This window comes from Rhyacophila brunnea, unplaced genomic scaffold, assembly GCF_057557595.1.
Source record: "Rhyacophila brunnea isolate RB1 unplaced genomic scaffold, BYU_Rbru_1.0 scaffold_8, whole genome shotgun sequence".
NCBI classification, from domain to species: Eukaryota; Metazoa; Arthropoda; class Insecta; order Trichoptera; family Rhyacophilidae; genus Rhyacophila; species Rhyacophila brunnea.
The window spans coordinates 37,598,724-37,614,140 of NW_028233350.1; the positions used below are offsets into that span (position 1 = coordinate 37,598,724).

The 15,417-nt window shown below is 31.5% G+C and overlaps 1 protein-coding gene across 3 annotated transcripts in view; it reads left to right on the forward strand.

The window, feature by feature from the left end:
- The first annotated feature begins 366 nt into the window (after positions 1-366).
- ovo (transcriptional regulator ovo) overlaps positions 367-15,417 on the forward strand; it is a 67,029-nt gene continuing 51,978 nt past the window's right edge. For 2 of the 3 annotated variants that reach the window (XM_085959240.1, XM_085959241.1), the window contains exon 1: positions 706-970. In XM_085959240.1, the coding sequence (XP_085815366.1) occupies positions 802-970 (169 nt within the window). In that variant the 5' untranslated portion in view covers positions 706-801. Of the gene's footprint in view, positions 971-15,417 lie in introns of all 3 variants that reach the window. The other variant, XM_085959239.1, reaches the window with a different exon arrangement.

Below are 15,417 nucleotides of genomic sequence, written 5' to 3' on the forward strand. Positions count from 1 at the left end.
TACCGCTAAGCTTCACTGAACCAACAATTGGAATTTTAGTATATTCTTGTTTAAATATATGTATACATTATTATTACCTAATTATTTGATAATTATTCCAATTACTTAACATCAATCATTCTTTAAGCTTAAATTATCAATTTTAAAACTGATAATTCTCTAAAATTTAAATAATACTTAATTAAATAATTATTTTCTTTTAATTCACAGATATGTACGCACGTGCAAAGCGACGCCTTCCGTTGAACCTGTAGAGTTGTTTGGCGGGGGCGCAACAGAGCAACTAACAACGGTGCCTGCCCGCGCCCCTCCCGCCCGGCGCCCCCTTCCCGTTCCCGCTCGGCGGACTCTTGCGCGGGCGGCGGCAGTCTTCGACCGGCGGGCTGCGGAACCGCACATCAAGGACTAACAGTTTCGTGTGTGTTTCCTTGCCCATACAGTTATAACACAGAGAGCTACCTGCTAACACCGCAAACCGGTGACAGTTCTCCACTAATAAAAAAACAAACTGTGCAGTTTTATTAAAACAAAAAAAACTTTGTGAACTAACAAACAAAACTATCATTTTATTGTATTTAATATAAAACCATGTTACTTAGACTTGGAAGTCGATGGTGTGAAATGGATATAAATAGTGTGTTTTTTATTGTTGCCGTACTGTTGGATTCAGAAGGATAACAATCCCAACATTTAATATAATAATTGTGCGACAGTATTTTTATATTTTGTTGTGTTCGGTGCGATACGGAAGGGACTAGGAGTTTTTTCTTGTTTAGGAAAAGTGATTATCGCTGATACAAGATGCCGAAGATCTTCCTTATCAAGAATAGGCTCCACCAGCAGCAGCTAAGGCTGCAGGAGTCGCAGAGCCTCCTCGCCAATAAAGGGGATGAACAATCGCTGTGCCCAGGATCGCCTCTCGATGAGGCTGAACCTCTGCCACTCGTCGCCAGGAGAGACAAACAGGATGGTGAGGATTCTTATATTTTTATACTTCAAACGTTTGATTTAATAATTAATTGAAATAACTATTACGTATGCAATATAAAAAAATAGTCCATGTTTTGATTTCGTCATTGAAATAATGTCATTAGGTGCAATAATTTGCACAATCAAGTATTTATTATTTTACGTAAATTAGCAAAAATAGGTATTTCGTTAATTAACATTATTTTAGTGTGTAATTTAATTACATTATCAGCTTAGTTACAAATTTATTTGTCTTTAAAATTTATTTGAAGAAATTATTGAATTAATTAAGCGTGGAAAAATCTAGGTATGATGTTTTTGTTATAAGTAAAACATTAGATCATTTATTTCAATTTAAATAACAACTTTCAGTATTCCTGTTGGATGCGATTTATATTTCAAAGATAAATACCTACATCCATAATTACTTCTTGTTCTTCATCATTTTGTAAATAGGGATTTAAACAATTTAAACAGATTAAAACAACCCCGATAAATTTACTCAACGTGAAATAAATAATTATATTTTTAATACAATATTTCACATAGGTTTCAACAGCTTAACATTTAAGTTTAAACACACATTCAGAAGTAGAGCAAAAAAATCAATGTTGTGGCTAATTTTCGACAAAAAAAGTTTTAAATAAAAACTTAATAATTACTCTAAATATTTCACTTTTTTATAAGAAGTACCTACCTATATTTTATTATCTGCATTATTTTAATAAACCGACAATTTTATAATTATGATATGAAACGTGGTTATAAAATATCTTCTTTAAATTTACATGAGCAGAAATAAATTATTTTGAATAGGCAGTTGAAATGTATTAGCATACAGCGATAGCTAATGTACATACAATATTTTAAGGGCATTTATATAATAAAATAAACAAAAGGAATCACACTTAAATATTTGCCACAAACAATCAAAACGGAAGTAATATTCCGAACAGCGTTCGTTTTATTCAAATCCTAAGAAAACAATGCAAAGCCACCATAATGGTAAGTAATAAAGTATTTTTATCGCATGGGTGACTTAGAACTTCGCGTTTGGTAATTATTCATTTTAACGTAGACAGGCATCCCACACGGCCAGTGAATCATTATTACATTACATGTTGGTTTCTGGTGATACTGACATTCGGTCTCCACTAATGCATTATCAAGAGGAGAGGAGACCATTAAAATTCCGATAGCCCCACACCGCCGACGTCAAATCAGGTTTTTTTCACCCTGCGTTTGTTCGACTCTTACCAGAGGACGCACCGGTAGCCGAATACTTACCATTCGTCATTGAATATTATCGATATTAATGCAGTATTTGTAAGATTTAGTAAAAAGAAACATGGGCATAATATTACGATAAGTTTTGAAACGTGCCGCAATTTGTAGGTCGTTAACTTGTATAAATATAATAAAACAAGATATAAATGCATAATTATCTTTGTTACGTTGCTTTGTAGTCAAAAAATATTTAATTAGTTTAAAATTTTATATCTAGGTAAATATTGTAATTTGTTTTCTAAATCTAACATATTCTTTTTTATCCAGATAGCCAAGTGATACGACATAAGTCTTTTTTATTCTGTTAATTGACTATGTGGCCAACTTGCATGTTTAGGCCTACAAAACTTTATTCCGGCTCCCCATTGAAGACGGGAAGTCTAGGAGTATGTAATTTCGTGTAATGTGTCCTTAGAGTTGCTCGCTTAACCATGCGTTGATGTTACTCGCGGATAATAGTATACCTTCCTTTTTTATCCTGTTGTACAATGATCACAGTAACTTTTGTATGGAATCTATTACTGTTTTGTGTGTCGATTACATTGACGTATTGACGAGGCATATTGATTATTATTTCACCTGAAGCCATAGTATTATATTAAAATTAAAAATACATTACATACCTACTTATTAAAACTTACTTGTAAGAAATAATTCATTCAATCTACACTTCAAATCCAATCAAAAACATAAATCAAAATGATATTTATATTTTATTACCCCATGTACCCTGTATTGCGATTTACTTCTACTTAATCGGTTTAAGTCTTATTTTTGTCGTGTGATTTTTGTGAGTTTTAGAAGTTATTTAGTGTTAAATTACAAGTCATATTAACATGATACCATATACCTTTGATCGTATTAAGTATATGTACTTAAAAACATACGTTTCATTTATTATCGAAACTTTCGCTGATATCTATTAAATAGATCGACCGTGGAAAGGAAAAAGGGCGTAATCCACACACCAAAGGCACAAAAGCGTTTATTATGGTTTTCGGTCAAAATTAAAATACAAAATAGACATCACCTTAAAATGCATGATAATTAATAATTTGGTTTTTATATTCCCAGTCTGATAATAATTATTGAGTTAATTGGTTAAGTCGTTTTTCCCATGTCACTTCTTAAATTGTTAACTAATTCTAGCTGTGTACCTACCTAAAGCTAACTATTTCAATGTATTTGTTACCATTGATTGGATATAATACTTATATTAATTTATTGAGTAAGACAAGACATAGTAACGGAAGGTACTTTTTTAATGTTCACAAGAATGTAAGCACAAATGATAATATTTTTTATCAATAGTAACATCAATAATAAATTAACGCCGCGTCTTATCTACGCAATGTAGACAATCCTTTTGTTTAGTTTCTTTATTTATTCAAGTTATACCTACCTATGATTTGGCACGTAGTTCACGGTTGTCGTATTCTTTGGGCTTATATTATGAGATAACGCAAAGTGTTCACTGCGAACTGTAAACGTTAGTTTATTTTATCACGTTTGCATGTCGTTAAATCAATACAAAACGAGACAGCTATCGACAATCACAATATGGCGAAAGAAGAGAGATTGTTTGTCATGTGTATACTTGCACAGTGCGTTATTTTTAATGTTAAGTAACGTTACACAACGTCATAAATACGCAATGCGATTGTCGTATTCATTGGCAAATGTGATTTTGACAGACGCCTGTTTGACCGATGTGCGGTTTTCATTCTTTCATCGAATTATCATTGTAGCATCGATTCGATTGCGAAACAATAATATGAAATAATAAAAAATGCGTACACTTACATACGTCTGACACACGTAAATCTCTATATTAAGAATACATATTAAGTATATTATTTCTTAATCAATTATTTGGTTCTTGTCTATTTAGTGGAAGCCAGCGGCACACGAATTTTGAAAATAGCCGATATACTGAATTATTTGTTAGATTAGGTTAGGTTATCATTCTTGAATTCATAAATTTTGCCAAAATCGCCTATGATAATTAGCGCGGTTCTCACCTGGCTTCCTGTAAACCGATTTGTACCATTTTTACTTTATAATAACTGTTACTATATTATGTTAATGTGTGGCTTTGATTTATGTATGGAATTATCATTCAGGCATCTATTAATAATATTGTATAATATCATTTTTTCAAAATTGATTGATAACTTATTTAACGTTTGTGTTTTTTATTAAATAAATACTAATAATGACCATGAATCGATTTTACAAATAAATATCAGATGGTCAATATTTAATATTAATGAAAACCTAAAACGCTCATTAATAGAAAAATAATGCATAAGGGATGACTTAAAACACATACATATTATATAGTAGGTAATACAAATTATGCTATAGTGTTCGACAATTCGGTTAAAAAAATGATTAGATTATAAAATATTATGATCATTATGAAAATCATAAACAAACATTATTATAATTAAGTTCTGACAATGTTAATAATTTTTACTAGAAACACCTACACAAAAAAGTCATTCACACTTCCCAAATACAAAAAAAAATAGCAAACTCAATGGTTCACCTTGTAAACGGCAATAAAGTAAATAGTCAGGCTAGTGACTTTTCGCTTGTGAACAATCCATAATAAATTTAGTTTCCGTATTGATAGTAATAGAAATACCAACGAGAAAGAATATGAAAAAAATACATGTTGTTTTAATACATAGCGTAATTAATAAACCCACTAACTGGATTTAATAAATATTATGCACCCCATCTAGTAGATTTGATTATTTTGCATCAACATTTTCCGTAGTAACTATTACTTGTTGCAATATAAATACGTGAGTTATCTTTTTTACTACACTAGTAGAGTCAGAAGCTGTTGGTTATAGTTAGTTGGTTATAGTTAGTTGGTTATAGTTAGTTGGTTATAGTTAGTTGGTTATAGTTAGTTGGTTATAGTTAGTTGGTTATAGTTAGTTGGTTATGGTTATCTGGAACTATTGGAGCAAAGGGTAAGTAGTATATTCTCGTGATAAGTGAGTCGTAGATTTTTATCCTGTGGCGAAATCAAAACTATTACACCTGCATTTAAACCTGGATATACATTGCCATAATATACAAATTTATTATATTGCAGTGGGCACATTAGCAGTAGGTACTAATTGCAATGTATGTAAAATTTATTTCTCAAACACATACAAAAAAAAATTATAAATATTGTAGAGTTTATGTACCATGACGTAATTAAACAAATTAATCACAGATGCGCGGATTCACGGGATATTTTTTTTATTTTTCGTAATTTTAGAAAGAATGGGCCATCTGCGTGGAAAGTAAATCTATCTAGGGTGGTCAAACAAAGTAATAATCAACAGGATACTCAGCCTATGTTAAACAGATGTATGGGTCAAATTCGGGCAAAAACTCACTTCTGGATGCAAGATGTTTGCAATATAATGAATTATTATTCCGGCAGCGAAATATTTCAACCATTTCTGAGAATAATACAAGAACAACACAGACTCCAAATTTAAACTCAAATGCCTGATTTATTTATATGCATATGTTGTTTTCTAAATTTAAAACACAATGGTTTTTTAAAGTTTTGCAAATTCAATTTACCATGCCCGTGAAATTTGATATCTTTTTTATATTGTTCTATGCAAAGGTTTCAGATAAGGTAGCATCATTTTTTTGTTAGCAAATCCATCAATCTTAGTAGGTAGATAAATATTCAATAGCCTACATTTGGCACATGTCTATTCCTGATTTGAACTTAAAAAAATGTAAAAAAATCTGTAATTTAAATTAGTTGTTTTTTTATTGTATACCGGATATACAAGATTTCAATAATCCTCATAAAAAATGCATCATCGAAGCTATCTACTGCTGGAATAAGGCCTCTCCAAGCTGATTCCACTTCTCTCGGTCCTGTGAGTTGCGTTCCCACGTACTTCCGTAGAACTACCTTGGGGACGTTTTGTACCTCTTGTGTATCACTGGATGACGCTTCGAGAAAAATATATGATAGGTTTCTCGATATACTCATAGCAGAAAAATCTTCGACAAAGTGAGATATAAACATGCCTTTTGCTTGTCACGAGTATTTACTTTTAACAGTTAAAAGTTAAACTAAAAAAAAAATGATGAGTAAGTATTTTCTGATTCTATTTCCCTCGGTCATGTGCATTGCGTTCCTACTTCGGCAAAAATAATACTATGTCTTCGATTCAGTTATCTCTAAGTCTACCTTTTGGACACCAATTTATGACAAAAAATTTCTAGCAATCGTCTCCAATTCAAACTACATGTCCTACTCATTTACGGTTTAAGTCGCCTGAATAAAATGAATAAATTGCGAATTTTTCAATCAGTATGTATGTCTAGTTATCACATAATATGCATTTTTTTTCGACCATGTCCGATCCTGATAGGATCATATGGGCATCCACAAAGTGGAGGTTTGTATTGACAGATTTTGTTTTTTACGAGAAATGGATGTCAGCCACTTGCTCAATCTATTAGGTTCATACCCTGACACACACAAATTGAAAAACAATATGTCTACCTACTTACAAAACCCTAGGTACAAAAAGAATAAAAATTAAATATTTGCTAGTCAAACAGTTAGCTAGTAAATGGCTATCTGTGTTTATATAAAAAAAACAGTTAATTCAAACTTGATTAATTGATCAGTACAAACTTTAGATTATTAAAATGTGCATACTGAGTAAGCTTATACTTACCTATATAGGTATATTTACCAAATAAATATCGTTATTCTTGACGTAGGTAACTAATTTCAAAGTCGCGATGTAATCTGAACGTATGTAGGCATTTTTATTATAATGTATGTTGTTATAATAGCGTACCATCGCACAGGTATCCAAGTGCGTTCGTTTTTGGATTGGCCATGAGAGTAACCGCTGTGCAAGATTGATTTTTTACTTCTTCCATTGTTCGTGGCAAGATTTATCTCTTTTGTTAATGATCTTAAAGGTAGATAGGAGCAAAATACTGGCCGATTGTGCGTATAGACAAAATTGCCAAACTGAGGCGATTTAGATTATATTAGACACGCACAGCCGCAAATTTATAAGTATATTTGACGATATTAATTATCTCGAACAATGATTATAAAATAACGTAGAAAAAATTCTTGTCGTACGCAGTTTATTTTTAAGTACTTAATTCCATTGAATACTATTTAATTGAATAATTTAATTGATACCATTAAAGAAAATTCATTTTTCACATAACTAATGCATAATCGTGTCCGGAAACTTGTACGTATGCAGTTCGCCGTATCACACTTTACAGTGAAATTTTGTATCGGAAATATATGGCCGTATATTAAAGACCGTCCAACCTCTGGTCGTATAGTACTGACAGAAAATTCATGTCTAAATAAAACACGGTACTTGTCGGTTAAACTTCACTGTAAGCCAGCAGCAGCAAACAAATTTTGAAAATAGCCTATTTACTGGAGTATTTGTTAGGTTAGGTTAGATGAGGTGAGGTTATTCTTGAATTCATTAATTTTGCTAAAATCAGCTATGAAAATTGAATTAATGTTCATATTGAATCTAATAAAATTGGAGACCGAATAGTATACAGACATCTGTTTCCGATAAGAAAGCTTACGGCGAACCTTGTCACGGTGAAATGTTTTACGTACAATTTCCATGTAACCATACACAATAATTGTACGCTAAGTAATGATTTAAAAACATTAATAAGAGAATGCATTTAAGCATCAAATGAGAATGAATGTATGCAAAATTAAATAAAAGTCACATTGTTAATCGACTTTAAAATTGAATCAAAATTATCTAGGTAATGTTAAACGAATACGATATGTAGAATTCTGGCTAGTAAAAACATAGCTTATTAATATTATTATGACATTGCCTTCTGAAGAAACACCAAACTATAACAACTTATAAGTTACTTTATCTTTACAACAAGTTATAATCGAATATTAGCATTTTACAAATAAATAATATATGTATACTTATATTTTATCCGAACAATGCTAGACTTTGCAATGCCAAGTAATTGGTTTGATTTGTCTTCAAAATAGTTAGGTACTACTATATAAATTGTACGTTTTAATAAAAAAATTCTACTAGTATGTCAATTATCATCGCTAGAGCTGTACCAACGGAAAGAACAAGGACCTCAATTACGTTTCAAGGAGGCGGCGAGTGTCTTTGAAATCATTTTTACATTCTTACCGTCTGTCAGTAAACCTATCGGCCGGTGATATAATCACTCTATCTTAATGTTTCAATACCACTTAGCCTGGCCAAATTGTTATTCATTATGAAACTCATTAACTACCATAAAGCACCACGCGTTTAAATAGTTTTATTCCGTTTCAGGTGAAAAGTATTCACGATTCACAGTTCATGTAACAAACAAAATACTTGCATAGTAACCTATTACAAAAATAGTACGGTTGGAATGTTATGCGTTGTGGCAGTTTTCATATCAATACTAATTAATTACCTATGCCACAAGAAACATAGAAATGGTTTGCATTACGAGAGTGATGCAATCATTATTAATGTTCCTACGGCATTTGTGTCAAATTTAAATGTATTTTGTTTGCTTTTAAAAATATTTATATGTCGTTTATTTCATGCGAATTATAACATCATAATACCTACAATGTTATATTAGTATCTTCATCTTATGGTGCCGTCTTCTATCGAAGTTCGGCGGTCAAATCGCAGTACGTCTTCCTACAGTAGTTCCAGTCGTAGAGTACCTATACGTTTTATAACTTTGCACTTTTTACTACACTGATACGCCTCTTTGCCTGATTACCTCACATAAAATTAGATCAAATAATATTCACTTGTATTAATAAGTACTAGAATTCATCCTAGAACCGGAGTGCAAATTTATGAATCGTATAGTCTAAACTTACGCCAAAGAGATCACCAACGCTTTGGACATTAGGCCATTTACGGAAGTTTTGTAGCCAAGAGAACTTTCTTTTTCGTACGCCTCTGATGCTGTCTACTTGTCTCTGCATTGAGTTGGAGTAGGTACAGCATATGGATAATATGGTGAAAATATGTAGCATTTTGGGTTAGGTTAGACAACATCGTAGGGCTAAATATGAAAGCATACACGATTTGATCAAAAACAAATTATTATGTTTTTCAAATTTTACCTCTAATTTAAAAAAAAAAATATATATTATTAAATTTTTCGTGATCTAGGGTTGTGGACCATTAACTGTATACTTGGCCAAAACTTAACATACAAAATCTCAAAAAGGGGGTCCACGGAATAAATCAAAGGCATGAGTGAGATTGTGCAATATGCACCCTTATTGCGAAACCATTGGTAGTAGGCAGTAGCGAAGGGTGGAGGTAGGCCGTTAAGACCCGTCATATATAGTGCACATTAAACTTTGATAGTGATACGACTTTGTTTTTATTGAACTAAGGTTAAGACATACGATACGACAAAATTGTGCCAACTTGTTCATTCATACTTATTTGTTTTTGTTGGATTCATACATATTACGCGGTTCTCGCAGGGTCCAATTGAATTTTAAAAACTAACCAACACCATCTGTAAATTATAGTCTTATTTCAATGAAAACAAATACGTATGACTGACAAGTTTAATGTGCACTATTTATGCTGGATCTTAACAGCCTACCTCCACTCTTCGCCACTGGTAGTAGGTAGCTATATTTTGATTGTTAGTCATAAAATTTGTTCAGTTATAGTTATACAAACGATTTTATGGTAGGTATTTAATTATTACATAGGTACTGCGGTTACATATTTTACAAACATACATTACCACACAATTATTATCAATATTAAATTTTATCTGCAAGTTATTCATATTATCTTATCTATATTTATTCTTCATTTATTTTAAGGTATTTATAATGGCATTAACTAATTAGTTATTGAACATAAATATATAATTAAGTATTATTTATCTAAATTATCTGACAATTATAATTCAATTCGATATTAATTTAATCTGACAATTAAATTGTATGCAGTTGCTTGCCTGTGGAATTGTATGTCACTACAAATTATTCGCTAATACGCATTCTACATTATATTGCGGTTTACTTAAGTCTTAAGTCAATACCTATCGAGGGATATCAATTTCTACGTACAAAATTAAATGTAATATGTATATACAAGGCAAACAATCATTTCTAATCTATTCTTCATTTGCTGTATAGTGTATAGACACTTGTATAATATACAATTGTATTATTATGTTTGTATTAATCAAATAATATCATTTATAGAATTGCCTTCCGCTTATGAATACTTGTTATCAATATTATATTATCCGTATATTATTTTGTTCAGTTTTAATTCTTGCATAATAATACCGATTCGCTTAGCTAATTCTGTTGGCTTATTTGGCATTGATTTTTATCATTTTTTACAGGTTGCCATAATACGTCATTTATGTATTAAGTATATAAAACAGTATCAATAAATATGCTCATACATTATTCAAACATGAGTATTCATACAGTTAAAGTTAGCGAAAGAATTAATTGTCTGTAAAAAATAATACTTGTATTACCTATATCTAATTATATAGGAAAAAAATATTTAAAAAAAAAAAAACTAATTGAGTCGCCCATTTCCAAAAATCATCTTGTAGTTTTAACCAAAAATGAACTGAACATGTGCAATTTTATTCCTTAGTCAAAGTGACACACACATGTTCTATAAATATTTCAAAAACCTTTTGCAGTCGGTATAACGGTTGAAAAATATCATCCAATTAATTTCAAAATGCATCTTGTCCATCTGGTGACAATTTTCCATTATTACGGAGTATTTTGCAACTTTTGCTCAATACGGGAAAGTATATCGTGTTCCGCAATACTTTCAAGTATTTTTATTGGAAAAGCTCTCTAGTTAAAATATTAAAAGCACTCGCCAAAGGCCCAAGAAAAAAATGGTTATTTTTTATATGTAAAGATTCCATACTCGTTTTTTGTGAATATCTCAAAACAAAAAAAATGAACAAGGTGAATTTTGAAGATATGACGTGACTCAATTGCTTAATACTTTCAGTGGAGCACTGTTTTGCGTTATAAGTTGTAGGTATAATAAAATTATAAAACATTAATTCAAAACAAAGCAAATATTTTCTATCATTCACTGTGTTTTATCGTATAAATTATTATAGTGGAAGCTATACATTATAGTACTACAAAACTGACGACGTTTGATAGTGATAAATCAAGACACTATTTAGACAACACTATATTAAAGTATATTTGATTTTTTACCATTCCGTTTGAAGTATATTATATTATATTTTAATTAGGTACTAGGATTATATACCTAACTGTGTCTCTAATGAAATGTATGTAATAATTTGTCTATCACGATAGATTTTCACACATTTAATGAAACACGATTCTTAGACGTAAGGAAATTATCACACGAGATATTTCTGCGATCTTGGCTTTGTCGAGATAGGAATTTTTAATGGACAAGTGAGGACTGATGTATTTCGGATAAAAACATTTTAATTAACAAAATTGAGATATTAATGTATTAAATATCTAAATGATTGCTTTTGAAATGATTATGTACAGTAAAGTATGTACCAGCCACTGGTCAAGAGGACCGGTGCGTCGAAACGCGTGTGACGTCAACCAACGGTTTCGTTCACAAGGTCTCCCCGCGACGCGCCGTTGTCCGCTATGTTCTGACGCCTGACGCAGACGGAGTATATTTTTATTTTGTTACGCGTGGCCCGAGAGTTGATTGACATTTTTCACCTTATAAATTAAAACATGAAATGTCCAAGTATATATATTTAGTTAACCTTCATGACACTACCTAATATAAACGAAACATTTTCAATAGCCACTACAAAACTACCATTTTTTTTCATCCAGCATTAGCTGATCAACCCTATATTGATATGTATATTATCCCAACGTAAACCAACTTGATAAACTTTTCCCTTTCAACCGACATATGGAGCTACTCTCGAGCTAGTTTTAATATTACACAATAATTTACAATATTAGGTAGATGCATTGTAGGGGTATTTCTATGCATGGTTGAATACATTATCATTATACGATTGACACCATGTCTCCCACGATGGCCGAACGGATACTCATCAGGTTTACAATATCATGGGTCCCGAGGTTGAAATCCCGAGTCTGTTAAATTTTATATATTGTTTTTAAAATTCAATTAAACCCTGCCCAATCCAAGCCGTAGTATATAATAGTTAAAAATATTCGTTCATTTATAAAATATCTAAAATTATGCCACTAAGACATTCATAATTTTAGATTTTTTTATAGATAGAAGAATGTTTTTTATCGATTATGGTTTGGTATAGGCAAGGCTTAATGAATTTAAAAAAACTAACTTCATCTCGTCACTGTTCTGGCAGAAAACACTAATTCGAAAAAATGACATATTGAGTTAGTACCAAAATGTTCCTTATTTCAAACTTTACCGTCCGGAAACCTTCTTAATAAATAAACAGTCTTATCTTATTAATCCTTTTTACGATTATTTAATAAACTCACATGATAGACCATTATTTCAAACATGTTAACAACTTCAAAGTCAAATTAATCAAAACTAGTATTCTCCAGTTAGTGTGTTCTGTAATAATATGTATTCTTAATTCAACGAAAACAAATAAGTATGACTGAAAAAGTGTGCACTATTTTGTCAGATCGCCCATAACATACCTAAACTATTATGGTTTGGTTAGACAGGGTTCAATGAAAACAAATAAGTGTGACTGACAAAGTTTAGTGTGTATAATGCAGTTATGTACTTAGTTCATGATAAATAAAAACAAAATCCGCCTTGCATAGTCCAAACATCAAACTGACGTGAAGTATATTCTTGAGATGTATGTCATTATGACGTCGCCAAATATGGAATGTAGTAATTCTACAAAATAAAGGACCAACCGTTATGTTCTCTATGACCGCTAGACTGTTTGCATAATATATGACTCGTTTTAAGAACGGAGTCATTATAATTATTATAATTAACACCAAGAGATATCGAAGTACGCTATTATGAATCTTTACCAGTGCCGGATTAAATAGTTTGTAACACCGATTAAATGTATAATATCATCTTTATCGATGAAGAGACTTTATCTAATGAAAGTATTATAATATATTAGATTTTAGTTGATGATCTTAGATTGAGACCAAAGAATTTAATCAACATCCAAGAATCGATAATATTGAACACATTGTGCTACCTACTATATTTTTTTAAAGATCGAACCATGCCAGTAGTAATATGGTAAAAGTTACCGCAGTTTCAATCGAATGTTGAATTTCAATGTTCCCAACTTATTGGTGATTTTGAATGACAGGTGATTTTTCTGGTGGGTATGTCTGAGGTGTTTTCCATTTATGTATGTTCAATATAATGGAATGTTACATTCTTAAAATATTGTGAATTATTCATTGAATAAAAGAAATGATCTATTAAAAATTGTTAGCAAGTTCAAGTAGACGTTATAACTAAAATATTTGGCGAGAGCCGGGCATCGGTTAGTAATTCAGTTAATATTCCTTGATTTAATACACAAAAACCGATAGTCAATAATAACGCAATCTGATAAGCATTTCATGTATGACCTACTAGTTTAAATTGTCGTAATTAGATAAGAGGCTGGTAGCATAATTGGTTAATGCACAGATTGGCGCGACAGCAATGGTTATACGGGTTCGAATCCCGTTAAGTTTCGTGTTTTTTTTTTCAAATATGATTTTTTCTAGTGGGTAATATATTTGAAGTGTTTTCAAGTGATGTATGTTAATTTCTAATTATTATTGATGATAGTTTTACAATATTTCATATTAATATAATCGGTTTTAGCGACCCAGGTTTCAAATTTAAATGTCAACTTAAATCGTGGTTCTACGTGTACTAACATAATCTAATTTTTATGAGCTGTGTACACACCAAATTTTAACACATACTTACGTATTTTAATATATTGTATAATGTATGTATTAAGTATCTAAAACTTGTCGCTACGCCAATAATCGATTGTAGTTACCACGAAATAAAACGTAGTATTTACTTATGTCAAAATACTTTACGTTTGGTCATTACAAATGAAAACTGTGTATTTGTTTCTCTTGCACCATGATTATTATATTTATACGGTCCGCTTTTATAGTCCGCAGGTAAACAAAAGCAATAAACAATCAAACTGCTGACAATACCTGCCAATTATAAAGCGACCAAGACAAATCTCAGCAGAGCACTTTACAAAATAATATAAGTTATATGCTATCATTGTATGTGTGATGAATTCGGCTTGGTGTGAGTGTCGTGAGGCAGCGTCGATGGCTTCCTCTCACCCTGACCTGCTTCGAGTAGCAGCGGCGCGTTGGCTAACCATGCCAAGTACAAGGCGAGATACTCCACGCACCATCGCTTCACTGTCCAAAAGATCTCTTGCATGGTCCTCCTACTTGATATAACCCTAATACAACTTACATATATTGTTAATCGTAAATACAACAAGTTAACTGTTTCTGATACAGCTAAAGTTATGTCTAAGTAGTTTTAGTGGGCAGAACTACATTGTAAATGGCTTGACATATCGAAACTTAGAATATACGTAGATATTTCTCAATTGTACACTGTGGAAATTTAATGGAGACGGTATGGAAAATACTATGCGTTAGTTTCTTCCAAGTAATATTATAGGTACCTACATAAATATTCATATATACATAAACTTTGATAAAAAAAAACAACTTCTGGGTCTGAAGAGTGCCTGTCGGCGGAAGGTAGGCTGTAACAGGTTAACGAAAAAAGTGTTAGAATAGCCATACTTAACGGAATTGAGGTTCAATTTTGTCTCACCGTTTACTTACAATAATTATTTACCGAACAATACGTGTGTACTTCAACGAAGCCAAAAGGCTTTTTGACAAGCGCTTTCTTTTCACCTATACAATCCGAAATATGATTTGTGTTCGTATTAAATGCGTGGTTATTATTATAATGATTCTGATAAACCACGGTTAGTGGCCGAACGCTGCTATGTTTCCGAATTTACCCGGACGCCACGACTAATCGCATTACGTTCCGTCAGTCTGTAGGTATAACCTTCTGCGAGGATACTAACATTATAAACGTAAGTTTTACGAAT